We start from the raw sequence: 22248 nt of genomic DNA, 5'->3' as shown, positions 1-22248 counted from the left end.
CTTTTTTGAATTTTCCCGCCTGGATTTTGTAATTGATTTTCACTGTTCTTCTTTTTCAAGAAGTATCCAAGAGATAAACTGCTACTCACCGCAGCAGAACGTCTCCATTTCAATGTCTTCCACTTTCAGCAACATGTTGTTATTAATTTTGAAACACAGCACAAGAAATTCAAATCATTATCATTGGAGTTGTTCTTCTTTGTTCTTAAATAGTTTCTATATATTTTAATGGCGTTCTAAGTTTGTGTTTGCCTTGCCACTGCGCATGCGCAACGCTTGGAGCGTCAAGTTGCCACAGTCCTTCAACTTCGACTGGCAAAAGCTCGGCTCTTAACTTGGCTTCTACCGATTTTTCACCGAGTGCCAAGAATATCAATTAGTTGGCTCTCTCTCACTCATTATTTCTCTCTCTCTGGTTGCACTGGGAGATTATAAAATAATAAAAGTCAACGTTTTGTTTTTGTACGTGCCCGTGACGTTTAATCAACGCATTGTCCATTTTAAATGAGCTCTGTCCCCGGATTCGCCTCCCGCGGGAGACTATAAACGGAGTTATGGCATTTTAAGCGATCAACAGATCTCCAATTGTCTTTAACAACTCTCCCATCCACCCTCGATAAGGGGTTCCCTAACAGTTAGCAGCCAGGCCGAAGCTTGTAAACAAATAAAAATTATATTTTGTATTTACGGCCATTTAAATGGCAGCAGCAGCAGAACCAACAGAAACTCCCAGACAAGGAACAGCCGCAATAAACAGCAATAAAATATGAAATTATCATTAAATTTAATGCGGCGAGAAATATTTTTGTAAATTGCAATAGCTAAGCAGAAAGATGGCGAGCTGAGATTAAAGTCTGGCTTGTAAATAGTAGATAAATCTTTAAGGGGAATTAAGGAGTAATAAAAATATTATATTTACTACGAAATAAATAAATTGAAGAGGAGTTTTTACTATAAATATGAGTTGTTTTTGTATATATAATAAAAATTATGCCAAGAAATATATAAAACTATTCAATTCCAGCCTTGGCTTTTAAGATCTCTATACTTTATATAGATAAAATTATTTATTTGCATACAAATATATATTATATCTTTGAGACATCAATTTGTTATCTAACCAGGATCCAGCATAATTATTTCTTCACATTATCCCTGACTTGACTTTTCCCAAAAAGTCACGGACAAAAAATCAACCAAACAAGAAGACACAAAAAAAAGGAAACCTCCACCAAATCAAAAACGTGAGCAAAATTCAAGTATTATAATATTTTGATGGGTAGAGAAAACCATGTTATTATCCTACCAAAAATTATGTTAATTAAGGCGGCTCTGCTCAAATCTCAATGCTTAGTATTTATGAATGCAACAGGTGTTGGGGCAAGGAAGACACTTGAGTCGAGTGTTCCTCGATAGGATTTTTTTGGGTCTCCCTCAGCGTTTTTTGGTGTTTTTTCTTCTTCAATTTGGTTCTGCTTGATATGCGCAGATGGAGGCTAGAAGTGTGTTGAACCCCCGAGTGGAGATGCAAGTTGGAAAAGATGGAAAAGATGGCAGATGTGGCGGCAATGGCACACTCTCCAGATGTTCCAGAGAATTGAAAACAGAAGCCAGCTCGCGACTGGGGGGAAAAACTCTTTCCTCCGCTGCACTTTTCTTTTTTCTGGATAAACAAGTGCAAGTTCTGTATTCGATTTGACCCCAAATCACCTGCCACATTCCGCTGAAAGCAAGCGAGGAGCAATTAAAACTGTGTAAAATTGATAAATGGCATATTGCTGCCGTTTGAGTCTTCATTTTTTACAGGCCAAATCAAAAAAGAGGAAACGAAGCCCGCGGCCAAAGTAAACACAGGTTCGATTGGCTTTGATGTATTCACAGTTTTGCTGTTAGCCAATTTCTGAATACCAATTTGTGGGAGGGCCAAATTTGGCCAATCACTTGCCTGGCACGCGCCATATGCAGCTCCCCTTCTTTTTTCTTCCTCGCTTCCGTGCCATTAACACGTTTCGTTGGCCACAAAGCTAAAAAGAAGGCTGGAAAAGCGAGAAACCAAAAGGCCGGAGTCCGCCCATCATCAATTATGCACAAGTTCCGTTCCCTCGGGCCAAAAACAATGTGCAGTTCTTCAATTTATGCCTGTCATTCGTTTATTGACTTCAACCGATGGACTCCACTCCATATTACCCATCCGCCATGTGGCCAGCAAGCATAATAACAAACTGCAATGGCCATCGCCTGTCTATTGTGGTTTTGTTTTTTTTTCTCGAAAAGCGGAAATGTACATAACTCCTCGCGCCCTTCTTTCTATTTAAAATATTGAGAAAATGCACTGGAACGACACCAGCCAATATGGCAAACTTTGTGGCTTCCATAAATTTTTGAGGTGTTAAAACTGTGGGCGTTATGGGTCAATTGCTGATTGTGTGGAATTGCCTAGTTTCCTGCATAAGGCAAGGAATTAGAATGGATTGCAAACTGCCACGATGAGTGCGAAAAGTGGGACGAATATGGAAGGGGTACATATATCTAGGAACAGAAGGTATATAAGGAAGTATCAAACAGTTATCATAATACTTAATAATAATGACAATAACAATAAAATGAACTTCCCTTGGGGGTTCTATGCTTTAATGGCTAGCAATAATGTGTGGGAATGAAAGCTATAAGGGAGAACACCCACAGTTTTTATAGAGGATAGAATAGTAATAAAATAACGTTTTAATCTGTGCGCATTTTAATAAAACTAAAGAGTAGTTTTTCCTCAAGTGTTCTTATACCACCCACATTGAAAGCCCATCACTTGAGTAACTCCTTTTGAGCTCTTAAGCCTCAAAAATCGCCTTGGGTTTATCCCTCTCAACTGAAAGTGTTTTAAATCAACTCCAGATTGTCCATCATATCTCAATGTCATGAAAGCGAAACCTTGAAAACGTTTTGATAAATACCCAACGATCGTGCAAAGAAGTCCTGAGCGAATCATAAACCATAAACCTGTGACTTTAGCTGGTAGATATATATACACAGAAAAATAAAATTCAGAAAATAAGACACTTTAAATACTACCTGTACTTTTAATAAACAAAAACCAATCTTGCCTTGAGCATAATAATTCTTTACTATATGCTTTGTAAATTGCTTAAGTATGTTTAAACCTTCCTTAATTTGTTTAGAATTTGCAGTAATTATTTCTCTTGGTGCATGTCTTATATAGAAGGTATTTGTGAAGGCATCTGGCATGCAGCTACCCGCTTTGGGGGCATCCATCACGCGTGATGGAGGACTGTCAATGTCAGGCCAGTCGCAAATGTCAGTCAGCCAGGAAGGCGCGTTGCCAGCGATCAGGTTTATATACTACTCACTATATAGCATATCTAAATATATATATACACGATCGCCTCATTACGCCACAAAACAAAGATTGGCGACAATGTGGCGACAAAACGCGATTACAATTATCACTTGCGTAAACATTGCAATGCTGTTAACTTGGCTCAAACGAGGGACAAAGGGAGTGGGCCTTGGACTACGGATTCGTGGCGCCTGTCAGAGGAGCATTGCAGTGGCGCTTAATATGCAAACGTGATGCTTAAAAGCATCGAGGTAAAGGTTGTTATAGCAGAACAGACAGGGAAACCCCCTCCCTGACAGCCGCCAAAGTGCAAAAATGCGAACGCGAAAACGAGGGCAGGGAATGCAATTTGCCAAACACTTTGTCTTTGTCATGGCTGCGGTACAACTTGAAGGGTGAATTAAATAAGTTTCTGGGGGTATACTCGACAAGGGAAAGTTAAATTAAATAAGGCATTAGGGTTACGAGAAATTCGAGGCTTTATTTTGAATTTGATTCAAATTTAAATTGAACTGAGAAGTTATTCATAACTTCACATTTTCTATTCACATTGCTTTAAGTCTCTCACATCTTTAAGCTATCTTCTACTATTACAATTTATTCATTTATTAATAGCCAGGCAATTTCCCTCATTATTTCTCTTTTATTTTCTATTTACTGACCCCTCGATTAGCATAGGAATTCACAGCACACAGAGATTGCATACTAAGTTAAAAAAAATGTCAAGTGAACTCACCTCTTCGCCGGTGCGAATTGCCACGGAATTTGTTAGGGGATACCAGGGGTGGACGTGGTGCCATCATGCTGGGCACCTCGTCCGGAGATCCCAATCCCATTGCTCCCGCTGATGAGCCCGATGAGTTGTTGTGCTGATGCTGGGCCCAGTTTCCAAAGGAATGGCGACGAGCTCCGCCACTGGGTAGAGTGTGATGCCTGTGGGATTTGCTACTGCAATAAGGGAGGGGCAAAAAAAAAATGGAAAGTCCAACGATTAGCACGGGGCGGAAAAGGAGGAGGTACGAACTGTCAACAGCTGCAATTGCATCCTGTTGACGCCCAAATCCCAGAATCCCTCACACTTTTAAATTAGATCAGAGATGGCAGAAAAGTTTTTATAAAATAAGACTAAGGCCGAAAAAAAGCGAGAGCAAATATATAATATATTTAAAAATTATAAAAATCTTGATTTTAGAGTTTAGAAATTGAACAAAATTATATATATTATAAGTCAACATCTGCTTTTCAATTATATCTAAAAATTCTGTCGAATAGATGCCAAACCCCCAACACTATCACCCCATTCCCCTGCCCCAAAAAAATTCAATTCTTCGGATGTCTCACCTTGTTGGCGATGTCATTGGATTGAAGACCTCGTCGTGATCTCCTCCAGCTCCTGCACCTCCACCTCCGGGACATTGGGAGCTGTGCGTCTCATTGCAGGAGCCAAGACGTTCTCGGAACTCCGAGTGCGAATTGGCAGATCTCTGGCGGTACATGTGATGCATCGGCTGCATTTCGAACGAGTGCTGCAAAGAGTTAGTCGAAAAAGCGGAAGAGGGCGGTGCATTAGAAGTGCACAGGAAGTGCCAGATTCACCAGATAAATCAGAACCACATATCGGACTCAGGCAATCATAATCTGAAATAAAAAATCCGGAATCGGATGGAGCTTATGCTCCATTAATAATGCCTTGATACTCACTTGCGAGAAGCCGCCGAGGGAGTTGAAGCTGCCGCGCGGACTGCCGAAAGCCATGGTGGCCGTGGTGTCCAGATTGGCGGATGTGATCAGACGCATCTGTTCCGGATTGGTCACCACCATTGGACGCGGGCTGCTGGCGCCCTTTGAGTTCCGGCGCTTGAAGAGGGAGAAGCCCCGGCTGGAGGACTGCGAGTCCGGGGTGCGGGGTGACTTGGTGTCATTGCAAAAATAATATGGGTTATCTGTTGGGGAGATAGAAAATAAAAGGTGGAGTTAAATTTGAGATGAGTGTTACACTGGAAGGAGTCCTTTCCGACCCTATAAATTATATATGTATATTCTTGATCAGCATCAAAAACTGGATCGATGAAGCCATGTCTGGTCAAAAAATACATTTTAGAAATTTTTTTTTAAAATTTTAAAAATTTATAATTAATTTAAAAAATTTTAAAAATTGAAAAAAACTGCAATTTTCTGAAATGTTAAATTTAGTATGCAGATTTTTTAAGCTAATAAAAACTAACATAGGACTGCTTTCCGAATTAAAATTAAAGCTTTTTTGACTTAGTTATTAGTTTTTTAAGCTGTGATTTTTCGATTTAAAGAATGGGATTATTTAAAGCTTAGTTATGATAGATTTCCGATTCTATCCTATAATTCAAGTGCAAACAGCAAAAGAACATCAACTTCGGCTTCGCGAAGCTAGTTTTGTTTTAGTATTATTAAAAAATTATAATAATAATTTAGCAGAAGCCACTAAAAACTTCTAACCCATTTTTCCCCATAAGTTATACCTGAGAAGAAGGTGTTTGTGTTATCCACAGTGACAAACATCTTGAGATCCTGCGGTTTAACTTTTACTTGTCTAAACAGAGTCTTCGACGAGTCTCTCACACAACAGAGCTCTCTGATTTGCGATGCATTTGCACTTTCACTTGCAATTCCACGTTCAGTTCCAATTCAAATTTAACTTCCAATGCGCATGCGCACGCGCCAAAATGTAGACGCGCAGGCGCAAAAACGGGAAAAACACAAAGCGGCGCGAGTGCCAAAAATGGCAGGCGAAAAACAAAACAAATGAGAAATTGTTGTTTATGTGAGCGCGGCAAAAATACCATAAATTCAAATCTCAATTCAAATTCAGGCGGTAAACTGCGAGTTTCACTTCAGTTAAGTTCTCTTTAGATCGCGCAGCGCGTGCGTCTGCATTGACATCCCGAAACGGAATAAATTCTAAAACTCCAACGAGAACAAAACACTCCGCTCCTCTGCGTTCTCCGATGTCGCTGCTGCCTCGGCCAGCGGCTCTGCCGGCGCAGAGAATCCCTCCTCAGTTTTGGTTTTTATTTACATTTACCAAGCGCTCGCTTCTTCATTCCATCAACCATTCCATCAACGTGCAGAGCACACTGAGAACTATTTTGTACCATTTTTTACAATTTTTGAAGTTAAATTTCAACTAATTAAAAACTCATTTAAAATATATAATCGGATCTTTTATAATATGGTGTATTTTGTGTTCATAATAAATTGTCAAATTCTTGGTGCTAAATACTATTTCAAAATACATTTTATAATACCCATAGGATAAATAATGGAATCTAACACTTTTCAGGTATATAATATAAGTTTAAAATCTGAAGAAGATGTCTTAGAAATGCATATTGAATGATACATCGATCAATTATTGCCATCAATATTATATGGTATCAAATTATAATATTGATATATCTAATACCCAAATATTACACAAATTTAGTTGAAATATCACAGGTATTTCAATTTAAAATATGGGGTTTATTTTACCACATAAAATTCATAAATTCCGAAACAATATTCTGTTGATATTTTCTCTCAGTGCAGGTAGCATAAAAACATTGTTCTCTCTCCCTTGCACTCGCCTCCTATGCCACTCTCCCTCTCCCTTGCTCCCTCCCCCGCACACGCACACACGCATACGGGATCAGTGTTTCAATATGGTTGCCATATTGCAGGCACCCACGCACACACTCTTAAGACTCACCCCTCGCAAATCAGAGCTCAGAACTCACCGCTCACCCCTCGCTCGCTTGCTCGATCGCTCGATCTTCCTCCAAAGGAAAACTCACTTTTCCTGAACAGAGGCAACAACTTTGTTGTTGTTATTGTTGAGGTTGTACCTGCGCATGTTTTTCTTTTGCGTGCGCTTTTCGCATGATCAAATATATAATCACTGCATCGCAGTATCGTCCACGATTTCAAATCGAATCCCTTTCCTAGCTAACAATTTTCCACTTAGCATTTTCCATCCGTGAGCCAGGCCTTATGTCTTGTGCCCGTCGTGCATATTTGATGAGTTCCGATAGCAAAAGATACTATATATATACATAGATACATGTATCTGAGGTGAACTCCCGGTTTAGTATTCCCCGTGTCCTATCAGTGTCAAAGTTTGAGTTGAGTACGCCGCCTGTTGTTGTCTGTGGTTTTTGGGTTCCTCAAACAACCGATGATGTTCTCTGTCATTTGTTGAAGGAAACATTTATGAGATGGATTTTTTTAAGGGACCCTGAGAACTTAAGCGGTGGGGGAAATATTCTTTTAAAAAAAGTCATGGGAAAAAATCAAAACAAATTGGTTATTCCAGAGAAGATTATTTGAGAAGTTTGAAATTGAAGGAAAACTAGGGAACATTCTGTATTATTTATAAGTATTCTTTGAAGAAAGAAGTTTCGGCTTGAGTTTAATTTAATCATTTTAGTTTGTTAATTTTTGTTATATTTTCTATTTCCATACCTCCCCTAATCATCCAATTTCCCTGCTTTTGTCTCATATATGTATATTTTTGCATCATTTCCCTTTCGGCCTCACTGCCAACATGAAAATTGTCATCAATGATGGGCCAAAAATAGAAGGCCATAATAAGGCTACAAGGCGACATATTCGCGGCACATTAAGGGGAAACACAGGAACTGCAACTCGAGAGCATCAAAGGCTGACACACACTCGCACACACACACACACCCGAGGGTATAGAAATGCACATTAAAAATTGCAGCTAGATCTTGCCAACAATTGTGCTAAGGGAACACACATTTTCACTATTCCTCCTGGGGCAGCTAGGAAAACTGAAGAAGGAAAAGTGAAGTGGCTAAAGGCGAGCCAGGCGAGCGACTCCATGTGGTCTGTCCATGGAATTCCTAAGTGGACTGGGTACATTGGGCCAAGTAACTCTCCGAGCAGACAGACAGATGCCCGGCACATTGGAACCTATGGAAAACTCGTAAAAACTCTGTGTGGACCAGAGCAGAAATTGCACATTTCGGAGTCCATAAAGGCGAGAGGCTGCGGAATGTTCCAGCGAGGGTCGATCTTCGAGTGGACGATCTCTTTTGCTCGGAGAGCGGAGTGCAAGTGACACTGTACACTGGGGAATATCATTTTCATTTGCAATTTTAGATATCCTTCTCAGTCCTTAAATAAATAGTAATTATCCTTAAAGATTTTGTACATTATTTTTATACCCTTGCAGAGGGTATTATAGTTTTAAACAGTTAAGGAGTCATTTCTTTCCTAAAAAGATTCCCTTCTTGTTTAAATATATTTCCATAAAATTCCAGATTATTATAGCATTGAAAAATCGTTTATTCTCTTTGCCTATAATATATATTTTCCTGGTAACTTTATATATTATTTTTATATCCCCATTTTCCCATGTGTCTATATGTTTTTCTTTTGGCTGCTGGTGAATGCAAATGATCTTGAACCGCAGCACTCCGGCCAGTACTTGCCTCGGATTGCCTTGTTCGAGTACTCCGGGAAATGCATTTTCCTGCACATAAATGTCAAATGCTTGTCTTCGCCAGCACGGTCCACGTGCTCTATTTGCTTCGACGACGGAGGATTCCGAGGGTAAGTTAGTACCCTTGGCGAGAGTCGTAAATCTGTAGACACATTTCTGCCACGTAGCCTGATCTAGTTAGTCACAGAGACAGTCAGTGAGATTCTTATAGAAGAGTAAATCAGCCTGGCTTTGTTTTCCAATTCCGGCACTCTCGCTGATTGTTCTCCGGCGATGACAGGTTAATTACTCTTACTACTTCGCTATATATCTCATATATAGTTGCCTGTCTAGGGTCAGTTTTGGCACAATTCAAGAAAGTAAATAACAAATTCAAGACAATAAAAACAAAAGTCGAGCGTCATAGCTACACTTATAAGCAAATTCTTAGATTATTTACAAGTTGATAAATATTTTTACAATACTTTCCGGGAAGTCCCTGCTAAACATCTCCTTAAAATTCATTGTCTTTCCCCAAGTAAGCTCTAAATTAAGATACAATTCCCTGTAAGTTCCTTTCCGATCAAAGTAAATATTGAAGAAGTAATTAAAGAGCAATAAAACCAATTGGTAAGACAACCTTAAATGGCCTAAACAAATACACAAGCGTATAATAGTGGCAATCAAAATGGAAATCTGACCAGGAAAAAGTCTTTGGCTCAAAACAGGAAGGCAGAAAATGTGTCGGAAAAGCGTGGGCTGGGGGAAATGCGTAATTGTGAATTTTTGATTTGTTATATTGTTGTCGTAAATTGTCTGTCCATCGATCGGCCAGACAAGACCTTCCTCACTGCCACTCCTGGTTTTATGCAGATATCTTTCTTTCCATATACATATATATATAGTTGGATATATATTCTATAGCCTGCAGCAGTTGTTTGCCACTTGCTTTGGGCATACTGCGTGCAGTGCTTTTATTTATTTTGTTAAATTTATTTCGCTGGCACAGACCAGAGCAGGCTTTGCTCCTATTTACTTAGATATTTTCATACGAATTCCGGAGGCAGCTCCCTCCTCCTCTCTTTACCCTTTCTCTCGCATGGAACACAAATTTTTGAATCATTTATGTGCACTACGAGTTTTCCTTCACGTTCAATTGAAATGTTTTGTTTATTATTTTCCAGTTTTTATGATTTAACCCCAGAAGGGGCACAGGCGACCCAAGGCACAAAGAAAAACCTGAGGGGAAATCAGGGAAATGCTTTAGGGGCTCCGAGGGAACGTCTGCCCGGAAGTTTGGCAACATGGAACATGGCGACGTTGTGGAGCCTTCAGGGGAGGGGCACACAACAATTATTATTGTTAATATTATGTTATGAAAAAATTATTCATGCTCGCGTCTGTGGCAGGTGCTTGCGAGACATTTCTGGGAAATGCATTTCCACAGCTCTTTTCTTTTGGGTTTTGTTAGGGAATATATTCTTTTGTAACTTTGTTATTTTGTTTTAAGCACTCTTCTAAGGGATCTATATATTACTACTATATATATACATATATTCGGTAAAAGGTTATTTGCAATTGAATTATAGAATCAAATGGGAAATCTATCACAACTAATCTTAAAATATTCTTATGTTTTAAAACAATATTTTTACTTAACAATTACTTCGATAAATCAAAGTTTAAAAATTTTATAACTTAGTCTAAAAATCATTAATTTTAAATCGGAAAGCTGTTTTATGTTAGTTTTTATTAGGTTAATAAATCTGCATACTAAATTTAATATTTTCAAAAATTCAAATTTTTATTAATTTTCCAAATTTTAACGATGTAACGCCTTATAAAATTTTCAAAATTTTGAAAAAATTCAATTTTTGCCGAAAATAGCTAGAAAGATTTGCCTGCTTATGCTGATAAAGAATATATATGGTTTATGGGGTCGGAAATGATTTTTTCACAATGTTTTAAGCTTCTGACTAAAATTAGAATACTCTGAAAGGGTATAATAAATATATATATTTTTAATCTTAAAAAATGTACCTAAATTCCCCTTAACAACTTTTAAAAGTTTTGATAAAATAGTTTCAAAAACATTTTCATTTCATTCTTGCATATTTTCTTTGCCCAAAGAAGTTTCATGTATATTTTCCTTTAATTATGTTATTTTTTCTGTATGATTTTTCCGTTGTCTGATTTATTTTTGTAGAGATCATAAAAGGGGCTCTGGCTCAAGTCGCCTGCTTTAAAAATCAATAAAACTCATAGCCCAAAGTGTTATTTTAGTTTCTCCCCCGTCCACTACCCAGCTGAAGAAAAACAAAAGTCCATAAAATAGTTGTGAAGAGTTCCGCCCACGGGTTCAGATCGTAGTCGCCGCCGGAAGTAAAGTGGCTTGTAATTCAAGAAGACGCCCTCGAGAGGGACTAACAATTTTGCCAAAAAAACAAGAAGGATGCGCCCAAGGATTAGTAATTAAAAATTCCAAAACATAATTCGAAGGTTCAGAGATTCGGACTCCGTGTCGGGGATTCGGGGCACGTGCACTCCATGCTAATGGGCACTCGAGAAAAATCCACAACGGAAATGCCAAAGACAAAGGGAGACATTACCAAAAACACACATCGAGTGGCGAGAAAGGGATGTGATCAGGAAGTGAAAGCAGGGAAGAGGACTCTCTTTCTCCCTACCTGAGGAAAGAAGAAAATATATAGAGAAAAGAGGGGAGGGAGGACACCTCTAGAGGTGTCAGAGATGCAATCAGAAATCAAATAAACACTTTTATGATCTTGGTTTTATGGCCTGTTGTGTGTTATGTTGTGTTTGTTGTCTTGTATTTGTCGTTATTGCGGTTGACATGATCGAAATGCTGCCGGCGAGGGCGTTGGACGTCTTAACCCATTGTTGCCAAATACCAAAAATATGCTATTTATAAGTCCTGTCCCAAAAGGTGTTTGGAAATGCATAAAATGCGCTTCGCGTTCATAAATCCCCGCGAGCTGTTGTTGCCATAGCCGTGTAGTAGAATCTATATAGCCGACATCTGTTCAACAGATTTCAATTCGATGCCAAACTCGGCGGGACCCGTCAGTCTTCCACCAACTTCTTTGGCTCTGGACAACGGCAAATGTTTAATTATTTTCTTAATGGAAACTCGCACCGAGCACATGACAACGTTGTTGTCTTCCGTGAAAAACAAAAAACCACCGAGAACTCCAGGGACCCAAAAAACAAGGGAAACAAACGAAAAAATCGGAGTCTACACTTTGGGAAAAAATGAGAACTTAAAACTTAGGAAAATGTAAGGAAAAACGAGGTACAAGTTAAGCTAAAAATGTTGTTACTTGAATCTAAAATTAGGATGCTAATTTGAATATATATTTCACTACCAAACTATTACTTACCTAGCTTTACATTAAGATATTGTAAATAATCTAAAGTACATTTTCTCTCTGTGCACCATCCCCGTGCCAAGTCCCTGATGCATTTGCATCCCCTGCTCCCCCATGGAGCACGTGTCTTCTTTGGTTTTTTACCTACTTTTAAGCAAGAGGAAGGAATAAATTTATCCAAGGGCATCTTTCTGCGCAGTTGCTCCAAGCCATCCAAGTCATCCCAAGTCAGGGTGAATGATTCTCTCGGAGATTACACCAACCTTATGGGGTCCATTGTGGTGCTAGCCACAGGTTGATGTTAAATGTCAATTGGCATTCTCTAGAGGATCAGTGGAGCATTAATTACGCCATCGCATTCCACTCTAGAGATAGAAGCGGAGATCCCCCTAAATGTGATTCCTCTGATTGCCAGAAAGTATCTCCGATGACGTTTATAATGATGTTGTTGATCTTGTAACGCTTTGCACTTAGCATCATTTTATTTTCTTCTTTATTTTTTAGGCAGCAGCCCCCAAAGAAAATCTAATTTTGATTTATTTCACTGAGACCGCACTTGTAATAGGAGATCTTCGAGGGGACTAAGACACACACTTGAGGAGAGTCGGGGAACTTATTGTGTAGCATTACAGAGTTTATATTTCATTTACAAGTAATATTTTTGTAACTTCTTTTAAAACTTCACACTCTTTATAATATACAAACTTTCTAACTGAAATCCTTTAATCACAAGCACTTCCTCAAACCTGTCGACATAAATTTTCATTGTTAACTTGAGGAATTAGGAAAATGTTTCGTTGCGGAGACACAATCCTACTTTCTACCCACTCACAAAGTCTCGTCATGCATCTTTGACTTTCCCCTTATGGAATTTTCGATCAAGATTCCATATAACCCAACCGACCGAGGACTACTTACAAATGTTCCCTAAGATATATTCCCTATTCTCCCAGCTAGACCAAACTCCCACTCACCTTGGCTCCCGGGGCACTCAGCACTCCTGTTTCTGGTATGATTATGAGGTGTGTAATTAAAATTTTTACGCTCTTGTCTTGGGGCATGTAATTCAATTATGAAGAATCATTTGTAGCAGATGAATGTCTGGCGACATCTAATGTCTAATGTATTCTGGCTTATTTTTAGCAGCGAATATATAGGAGTCTGGGCTTGTTTTTTTGCTTCTCATTTTCTTTGCTGACAAACTTGTACCAATAAGTGATTCGCAGAAGAAATTGAGCCGTAAAATAATCAACAACTGCCGCACAGTTGCTGCTGGTTTTCACAATTAAGCACATGACATGGGAATTTGCGTAAACAATTTACTATATCTTTCTTTATGTATATATAGATGGAAGTGCCCAAGTGACGTCGTCTCTGGCAATGAGAGACACTATGGAGCATTCAATTGTATCCCTGGTCCACTTTTTCCCCATCTTAAAAGCCATCTCTTTATCTCAATATCTTGCCAGACAAGATGAGAGAGAAAAGAGGAATGTTGGCGAAACAAAAGGCAAATTCCCCAGACAAGTGAAAATTAATTTGCGTAAATATTTATGAAGAGTATAATTGGTATTTTAGGTGTGCCTGCTTTACAGCAGAACAAGGTATTGATCATCGCGATTGAACGAACTGAGTCATTATTATTGTAAAATACGTGAAACATTTATGGCATATGAATTTTCAATTGCTTGCGTCAAGGACTATGACGTAGAAAAACTGATCAGTTTATGAGATATATATTATAGCTGTCTTAGGAATAAGTGAGGCAGAAAATGCCATAAGTTATTATACATTTTTTTAGGCATAAGAAAGAGTATAGCTTGTTTGTACATAGTTTTAAATGATGGATTAAACTCCCTTTCAAATTCCTCAATACAGTCAATAAACTGATTACAAGTTGGACTTAGTCTCACTCCTCCTCGGCCTGTCAATACTGAATGAATGAATGGGAAATTCTAAAGAGTTGTGATCATAAAAATCACCCTAAACAGAGTATAAACAGCCAGCACTCCACACGCAATGAGTGCAATTAAAAATCGCAAATAAGCCAGCGAATGGTTGAATGAATGAATGAATGGACCAAATTCAATGCAGATTTAATGAATGATTTACATAGACGGCAGCGACAAAAACTATTTATAAGAAGAGTGCTCCTATCTATATAGTAGATGCGGGCAGCAGACCGCGAAGGGAGGGCAGGGCAAATCGACTTTGTTTATTTTCTATATTTCTCTGTCTGTCCCTTTTTTTGGATGCTGGGAGTTTGTGTTTTGTATTTTAATTGCGCCATTTCCCATATCAGCTGCCTGATTATTTGTTCTAGTCAACAGACATGGACATAAATAAAACTAACAAAAAGAAAAGAGAGAAAGGAAAGCCCTGGAAACTAGGGGGGATGAGAGATGCTGCAGATCACAAAATTTGACTAATTAGAAGGCCTGACTGGTTGTCCGACATTTGATTTGTTATTTATTGAGATCTATAAGGAAAACAAATATTATTAGAGAGGTTAAAGAAACCAATTAGGTATTAACATCCTTTTTAGATGTGATTTAAACTATTACTTTTAACATTCCCTTTTCAAGGTATAAAACATTCATACAGTATTCATATTTTAATCTAGGATAATAGATATACAAATAATTGAAATGTTTACCTCTTTATCTATAAAAAGATATTATATCTCTTTTCCAAATACAACATTCCCATCATCTTTATCATTATTATAATGCCTCGACTCACAAATTGACTGATGACCTGACCGCCACCCTCGCTGAATATCTAATGGATACACAGATACTCAGATACAGATACACTTATTCCCAGACGAGTCCCTGGGAAAAGATCGCACTTTGCCGATTTTAGGTGGGCCAAAGTGGAGTCAAAGTCGAGTCGTAGCTATAGTAGCCCCCGGACTTACAAGATCTTGGCCCCGCCTCCGACCGATTGCTGTTTGTTTGGATTTGGTGTCTTTGGAGACAACCTTAAGTGGATTGCTCCAGTTCAGTGCTGGGGCCCCGTACTAATCGTTCAATCCGTAAGATAAATGCGTTGGCGTTCTGGGAAATTGCCAATGCGTGATATGTGTGTAAGTGCGAGTATCTCTCGGTACACTCGGTCCACTTTCACAGTAGTTTCGTGGGCCGATCATGATCATTAGGAGAATGCCTGAGTAGAACTCCGCCTCCTTCCATTCCAGACTTAAGCGATCCCCATGCAACTTGATTCGGTGTCAAGTGAGCTCGGGGCGTGAACGAGTTTGTCATGTTTATGTCGTGTTCTGGCCATGCAACCCGGTTAAGGGGATGCAACACAATCGATCTACCGAAAGTAAAACCCTTGTCTTTTGGAGCGTGGACAACCAGATTTTGGTGTTAATTACTTTGGGAATTTCAAAAGAAAATACGAGGAATAATTGAGATACTAAAGGGAAGATACCTAGTATAGAAAAGTTCAGAAAAATATTCAACTTCTCAAACTCTTAGGATCTTACATCTATTTTCATATTTATATTAAATATTCAAGTTTATTTCCCACATTTCCCAGAGCATAAATCTTTGATGACATTTTTTACGAGCTTCCAATTATTGTTGCGTACTCACCCACAGACATATTGGTTTTTCTTCCTTATGATAATTGCTGCGGGAAACTCTAAACTCGCTTTTCTCGGGGTTTCCTCACTCCACAAAACGCTTCTTCGATTTTTGGGAAGTTACTTCACCTGCCAATGGCCTATGGCTTTGCACTTGTTATGACCCGTTAAGGCGCTTCCGGCGGATACGTCAAAGTTTTTGGACACATGTGTATATAGAAACGAGACCTGCGAACCATAGAAGATAGATAGGGGAGGCACAACGATTAATATTAAACAAATTTATTTAATTAAATATGCGCATGGCAAAGCACGCCAGGCAGCATAAATATGGAGGGGACAAGGGGAATTAGGAAAATTAAAACTAAAGTACAGAATGGAAAAGCAAAGAACGGTTTTCACAGCGGAAGCAGCAAGTTTTCCGATTTTCCCTTTACCCAACCCAAAATCACGCCCGGAAATGCAGAGCGAGGACAGAAACAATTTTATTAATATTTTTTTAGAGATGCACTGGCAGAGCTTCGGCTTTTGTTTAGGATTTTAGTGCTGCGGTGCTGCCATTTAACAACTTCCTTTCGGCCCAGTTTAAAGTGTGTGGTGCTGACCACAAAACCGCAATTAGTCCATTAAATTATTAAGTACAAGGGCCATAAAATCCAGCCACAAACTCAGGCATGCAGGCAATTTGTACTTGGCTCCCTAGTTGGGAGTCGTCGCTCCGAAATGCCAGAGAGATATTTTTATTGGCATATTTCTTTTTATTATTTATAAGTCAATTCACATTCGCGCTGCATATTGATTTTGATTCTGGTTTTCTGATTTGGTGCGAGAAACTCGGCCCCCCGCCCCTGAATCCCCTTTAAATCAATACATCAACACTCGAACATTTTACGCGTCTCTTCGCTGTTTTATATTCATATACATATATAAAACTGTGTATTCGAATCGAATTTGTGTCGAAACCTTGATGAAAAAGTTTTGATTTTATGGCCAGGCAATTGTATTAAAGAATTCTTTCGTTTGTTTCCCTTGATTTTGTGCCGAACAGCAGTTGTGATTGCGCAAATAAGAAATATTCGTTGATATGATGTCCGTTTTCACATAGTCCATAAATTATGGTATTTCTTTATTCACAGACTTTTATTTTTCTAACAGTTAATAATGTTTTTTCAAGCCTACACATGAGTTTCTCAATTTTTGAAAGCAGTTTTGGAATATTTTAAGAAATTTTCCATTTATTACAACATATTATAGGTTGAATAAAATAAATTGCTAAGATAAATAACATATTTATATGGGAATTTGAGAATATATTTTCAATATGTGAGAAGAAAACCACAGAACTGAAAGTGTGCTTTTGCTATATATATCCCGCACTGTATTGTTTACAACAATGTAACCCAATTGAAATTCTTGGAAGTGTTCATCGTCGAACCAGAAAATAGTTTCTAAAGTTTTCGTTTTTGTTTACTCACGAACATCTAAATATAGTGAATAATATTGGGGGAGTATAATTTGTATAATTTGTACGGTGGATGACATTGAAAATATTCCATATTAGATGCATTTTACAAGCGATTAAAGACGAAATTATTAAGTACATAAGTCGTTAAAAAAAAGCTCGTAAAAGGTTTGAAAAGCAGAATCCCAGAGAACTGAGAATTGAGAATCGAGAAAAGCAATTAAAGCTACAAGGGAATGGGGTTGGGATCGGGATTGGGGCAGATGCCACTGCTCTGCCTTCGTTTAAGACGATTATTTCATTTAAGATGGTGACATTCATTTGCATATCGATGTGCGAGTGCCATTCCCCTCGGGGGCATCCCCCACATTTATTCCGACTTCGCCTGTATGTGTTTTCGGCTTGATTGCTACGATTTTCATTACGTTTTACCGGATATTCCAATTTAGGTAAATGCGACGTTGCCAGCAGAAGCAGAAGCAGCAGCAGCAGCAGCAACATCACCAGCAACATCGACATCAGTCCGAGCATAAAGCGGGATTAATGTGCCCCTGGCGACATCCATCAGCCCAAAACAAAACCAAAAAAAAAATAATAATAAAATACCCAAGATCAAGTGGAGCAGAGTCATCCAGGCATACTGGGGATAACTCTGCCCCAGACTTCCCATTAAAATTATACCCCAAAATACCTATCTATATCACCTGTCGGTGAATTCACGTGAAATTTCTATTGTTTCTATTCGCATTTAGTAATTAATTACTAGCACTTGCTCTGGAGTAAATAAAGATTTAAGTGAATTTCGGCTGGCAAAGTCATGTTGCAAGTTTCTATTAATAGTGAATGGATTTCTATAAATATATGACTATGATTTCAGTCCAAAGATTATTTGGAATATCCTATAGGAGATTATCAAGGGACTTTTAAGATTAAAAACTTTTTAAAAATGTTTCGTTAAACAAATATTACTAAAAACAATTACTTTTTAGAGTTCCTAAATTATAAAAAAATTATTGAGAAATTATTTTAAAAATATTAAGGTATTATAAATTTACAAAAATGACTTTTAAATTATAGAAAAGCCCTTTGAATTGGTACACGGTGCGTATACGTTATCAATTATCTGTACAATTTTATTCTTCAGACCTTGGAATTAACAATATATACAGATAATGAAATAAATTACTTTCACAAAGGTTTTCAGAAATGAATCAATAGTTCCACAAACTTTAATGTCTTGCATGACTTTCCCTGCATAATTAAATATAAAATAACTTTCAGCTTTGTGAAGTCAGCTTCTGAACAGATTTCATGGTTTATTGAAATGATATATTATATATTAAATTCAGCACGTATGATTCGCTTCAATCGGCGCACTTACAGCTCGAAAAACACGGAGGAAAACGCGACAATCGACAATCGATGCGATTCGGAAGATTGACGATATGCCAGCGGGCAATTTACAAGATCGTTTGAAAAAGAGTTTTGCAATTGGGCGCCGCGCACGCTGCCGAATTCAATCGCAATCGAATAAATCAATTGAAGCGTCGCCGCTCGCTTTTGGGCTCTTCGAATTTGTCAAACGGCCAATAAAGAAATACAAAAAAATTAAGTTATTCAAAAATTGAAATCGCCGCTGGCCGTCGCGTCGCGTCGCGTCGCCTCGCGATGCCAATAAAATTTATAATAAATATGCCCCCTACTACATACGTCAGCGAGGCAAAGAGAGAAGGCAATTTATTTGTGCAACAATAACAACAGAGAGATCGTTTGTAAACAATTAAAATAATTTGCTGGACGACCAAAACAACAACAGAAAATTTCAATTAGAAAAGAGAGCGAGAGAAAACGTAGCTGAAGAGCGGCAAAAAACATAGTCAAAGAGCTGGCAAAGAGAGGCGGGAAAAGCTCACTCAATTCTATTTAATTTATTTATAAAAAGAGCAAATTCTTCAAGTGAATTCTTCGCATCGCCAGAGTTTAAATATATATATACATATATATTCACGAAACTAGAGCAAATTTCAAGACAAGGAGAGCGCAGCTGGGGAAAATGTAGCACAGCAAACAGCTGATGCGAAAATGGGAGACAGGCGAGAAAATGGAGGGATGTGGTGGAGAGACAAAAACACGTATACGCAATGTTGTACAACGAAAAACATTTCCATTTTCCACCCACACATCCATTGCACTTTCAACGTGAAAATAGACTTGTTCTTTGTTTTGTTTTTATTTGGAACAACTCATTTTCGCTAAAATTAATATTAATCATGTTTACTGTGGCAAAAGACTTGTTTTATTTGGACTATGAGTCGTAATTTTCTCGAGAAATTCACAGATTTTAAATTGTTTTTAAATTGCAATGTTTAATTTTAGATAATGAATTATTGTATATTTCAAAATGTTGTTGATTGATGAATGAATAAAAGATATTGTGCATCTTAAAGGTATCAGAAATAAATTAAAATTTGTATATTTTAAATTTGTACACAAAATTGACAAGGAAATTACCTAAACACAAGTTAAGGAAAGTAAACTGAATTCGGGTGTTTGAAGTTTATATTAAGTTTGCAGTTTTCAATTGAATAAAAGGATTAAATTCAAAATCGTTTATAACTAAGACTAGAAATATGAAAATTTTTTTCGATAAATCAAAGTTATAAAATTTTCATAACTAAGCAATAAATGCATTAATTTTAATTCGGAAAGCTGTCTTATGTTAGTTTTTATTAGGTTAATAAATATGCATACTAAATTTAATATTTAAAAAAATTCAAATTTTTATAAATTTTTCAAAATTTTAACGATAAAATTTTCAAATTTTGAAAATTCATTTTTTGGCCAGATCGATTCGGCTGTTAATGCTGATCTAGAATATAAATGCTTTATAGAGTCGGAAATGATTCCTTCACTGCGTTTTAAGCTATTGACTAAAATTAGAATACTCTGCAAGGGTATAAAAAGAAGAATATTTAAATTTTTTCCTGTGCACCGAAAAAACCTGTATAAACTTTCGCTGTCTTAAAATTCTGAAACGTGCTGTATATTTTCACAAAATTCCCAGGAATCTTGTGTGCTGTCTGCCATTTTGATGGATTTCACTCTGACATTTCTCGTGCTCGCAATGTTCGATGCGCTTTTTTCGTCATTTTTAACATTTTGCGACGGGTCTTTTATTTCATGCGGTTTTCCGCTTATCGCGATCAGCCAACCGAGCGAATTTGTGCCAAAAAAATAAATATGCGATATGTGGGTGCACCACAGCGGGCAACAGAAGCCGCCAAACAGGAGCCACCGAAGCCACCAAAGCCACCACCGAAACCACCAGAAAATGCGACTCGATGGCGCTGGCACGCACGTTTTACGAGCTTCGCCTTTTTGGCCACTTACATGAGTTAAATAAAATAAAATAAATACAAAGTTGTCGATGAGATCATTAAACTGATTAGGTTTTTATGACAATGAATATGGCCAACAATTAAAATTTAGTTCAATTGCTTTCCATTTGTCAGTGGTCTGTCGTCGGCACATCACTCGCAACCTGTTGTTGATACTACACTTGGTATTGTTGTTTCATTTGCATTCGGATAGTGCAACAAGCTTTGAAACTATTTTCCCCCACATATTTTCCCCTCGACCGATTTTATTGGCCTTCCCTCCCCTACCTCCCTCCCTCCCTCAATAGAAACATCTGGGCCTGGTTTGTGGCTTTGGCATGTTTTGTTCTGCTGCTCAGGTGCTGGCGAATAGTCAAATTAATGGCATTTGCCTGAAAGGAATGCAAACAGATGGCACAAATGGGCAATGCAAATGAGTCAATGATAAGCGTAAGCAGGCTAAGAATTTGGCACAGAGAAAGTCAGGTGTTAAAGTTGGTCTAAAAGTAATAGCAACACTAGAACTAGAAGTAGAGAATATTGAATAGTTTAACCTAGTTAGTTAAATAAAGGAAAGAAATAGAGATCTTCCTTCTCCTATATAAATAAATAAAATTGAAAATGAGTTTTATGCTTATTCATCTTAAAGTCACAACAAAATATCTTTTAAAAAAAGGACTAAAGCATTTTAAATATGCCTTTCTGATAGCGCCATTTTTTTTTTTCTTGCATTTGTACATAAATTAAAATAGAAACAAATTACTTACTAACCATTTAAAATGAACACTTAAAGCAAAATGTATGATCTTTTTAGAAACAAGGTTATATATCCATTCCAAACTTAGTTCCTCAAAAATCAAATTAATTTAACAAAAATTAACTCTCGCGTCACATATGTAAAATCGTAAAAAACTCCAATTGATTTTGCATAAATTCCTTCTAAAAATAACTCAAAATTTATGCACGCACAAGGTTCACACCGAGATGACGGATTATCTCACGGATAACTCCCGACCCATAAAAAAGGTGACTTTATATATCCCAGAGTCGTGTGCCAAGCGATACAATAAACCGATCCAATAACTTATGGGATCGAAACCGAAACACAAAGTGAGCTATGAAATAAAAGCAGTGAAATGCAATAAAACTAAATCTATGCAACAACACACAGAGAGGTATGCCCAGTATGTCTGTGTGTGTGTGCCCAAGTATCTGTGGGGGAGTGTGTGCGGAATATTAATTAAAGTTTCGAGCTTTGATTTCTTCAAAACGACTGGGAGGCAGGCGGACAAGTGTTTTGCGTTGTAAAAACAAGCGAAAGCAAAACACCAGACCCTCAACGAGAAGAATAATCTATGCACTGAAGAAAAAGGTTTAAGGAATTATAAAATGTTGTTAACTGTGCAGAATGTATAAGAAAATAAATTAAAAATTCTACTAAAGGGAACAATGGTTTTATTTGTTCTTAAAGAATTAAAGCAACTAGTAAACTTTAATAAGCGAAATTCGTTTAATTATTTTTATTTCCAAAGTCACCATTAATATTTTCTCTCTGTGCTTGGAACATAAGTGATGAAAACAGAAATTCAAATTCGAATTAAACGCATTCCATTCC

At 37.6% G+C, this 22248-nt stretch overlaps 1 protein-coding gene across 3 annotated transcripts in view; it reads right to left on the bottom strand.

Annotated features, from left to right (window-relative positions):
• The window catches only part of stumps (DBB domain-containing protein stumps), a 36248-nt gene that overhangs the window by 13268 nt on the left and 732 nt on the right, over positions 1 to 22248 (bottom strand). The window contains exons 1-5 of one of the 3 annotated variants that reach the window (XM_020942746.2): positions 18638 to 18944; positions 15805 to 16022; positions 5054 to 5295; positions 4694 to 4878; positions 4089 to 4300 (exon numbers count right to left, since the gene is read on the bottom strand). In XM_020942746.2, the coding sequence (XP_020798405.2) occupies positions 4089 to 4300; positions 4694 to 4878; positions 5054 to 5295; positions 15805 to 15814 (649 nt within the window). In that variant the 5' untranslated portion in view covers positions 15815 to 16022; positions 18638 to 18944. Of the gene's footprint in view, positions 1 to 89; positions 386 to 4088; positions 4301 to 4693; positions 4879 to 5053; positions 5296 to 15804; positions 16023 to 18637; positions 18945 to 22248 lie in introns of those variants that run through there. The other 2 variants (XM_020942745.2, XM_086839807.1) reach the window with 2 other exon arrangements.

This window comes from Drosophila serrata, unplaced genomic scaffold, assembly GCF_035046125.1.
Source record: "Drosophila serrata isolate PLE 108 unplaced genomic scaffold, ASM3504612v1 contig_376, whole genome shotgun sequence".
Taxonomy (NCBI): domain Eukaryota; kingdom Metazoa; phylum Arthropoda; class Insecta; order Diptera; family Drosophilidae; genus Drosophila; species Drosophila serrata.
Note: the sequence above shows the minus strand (reverse complement) of the source record. Positions and strands in the feature narration are given on the sequence as shown.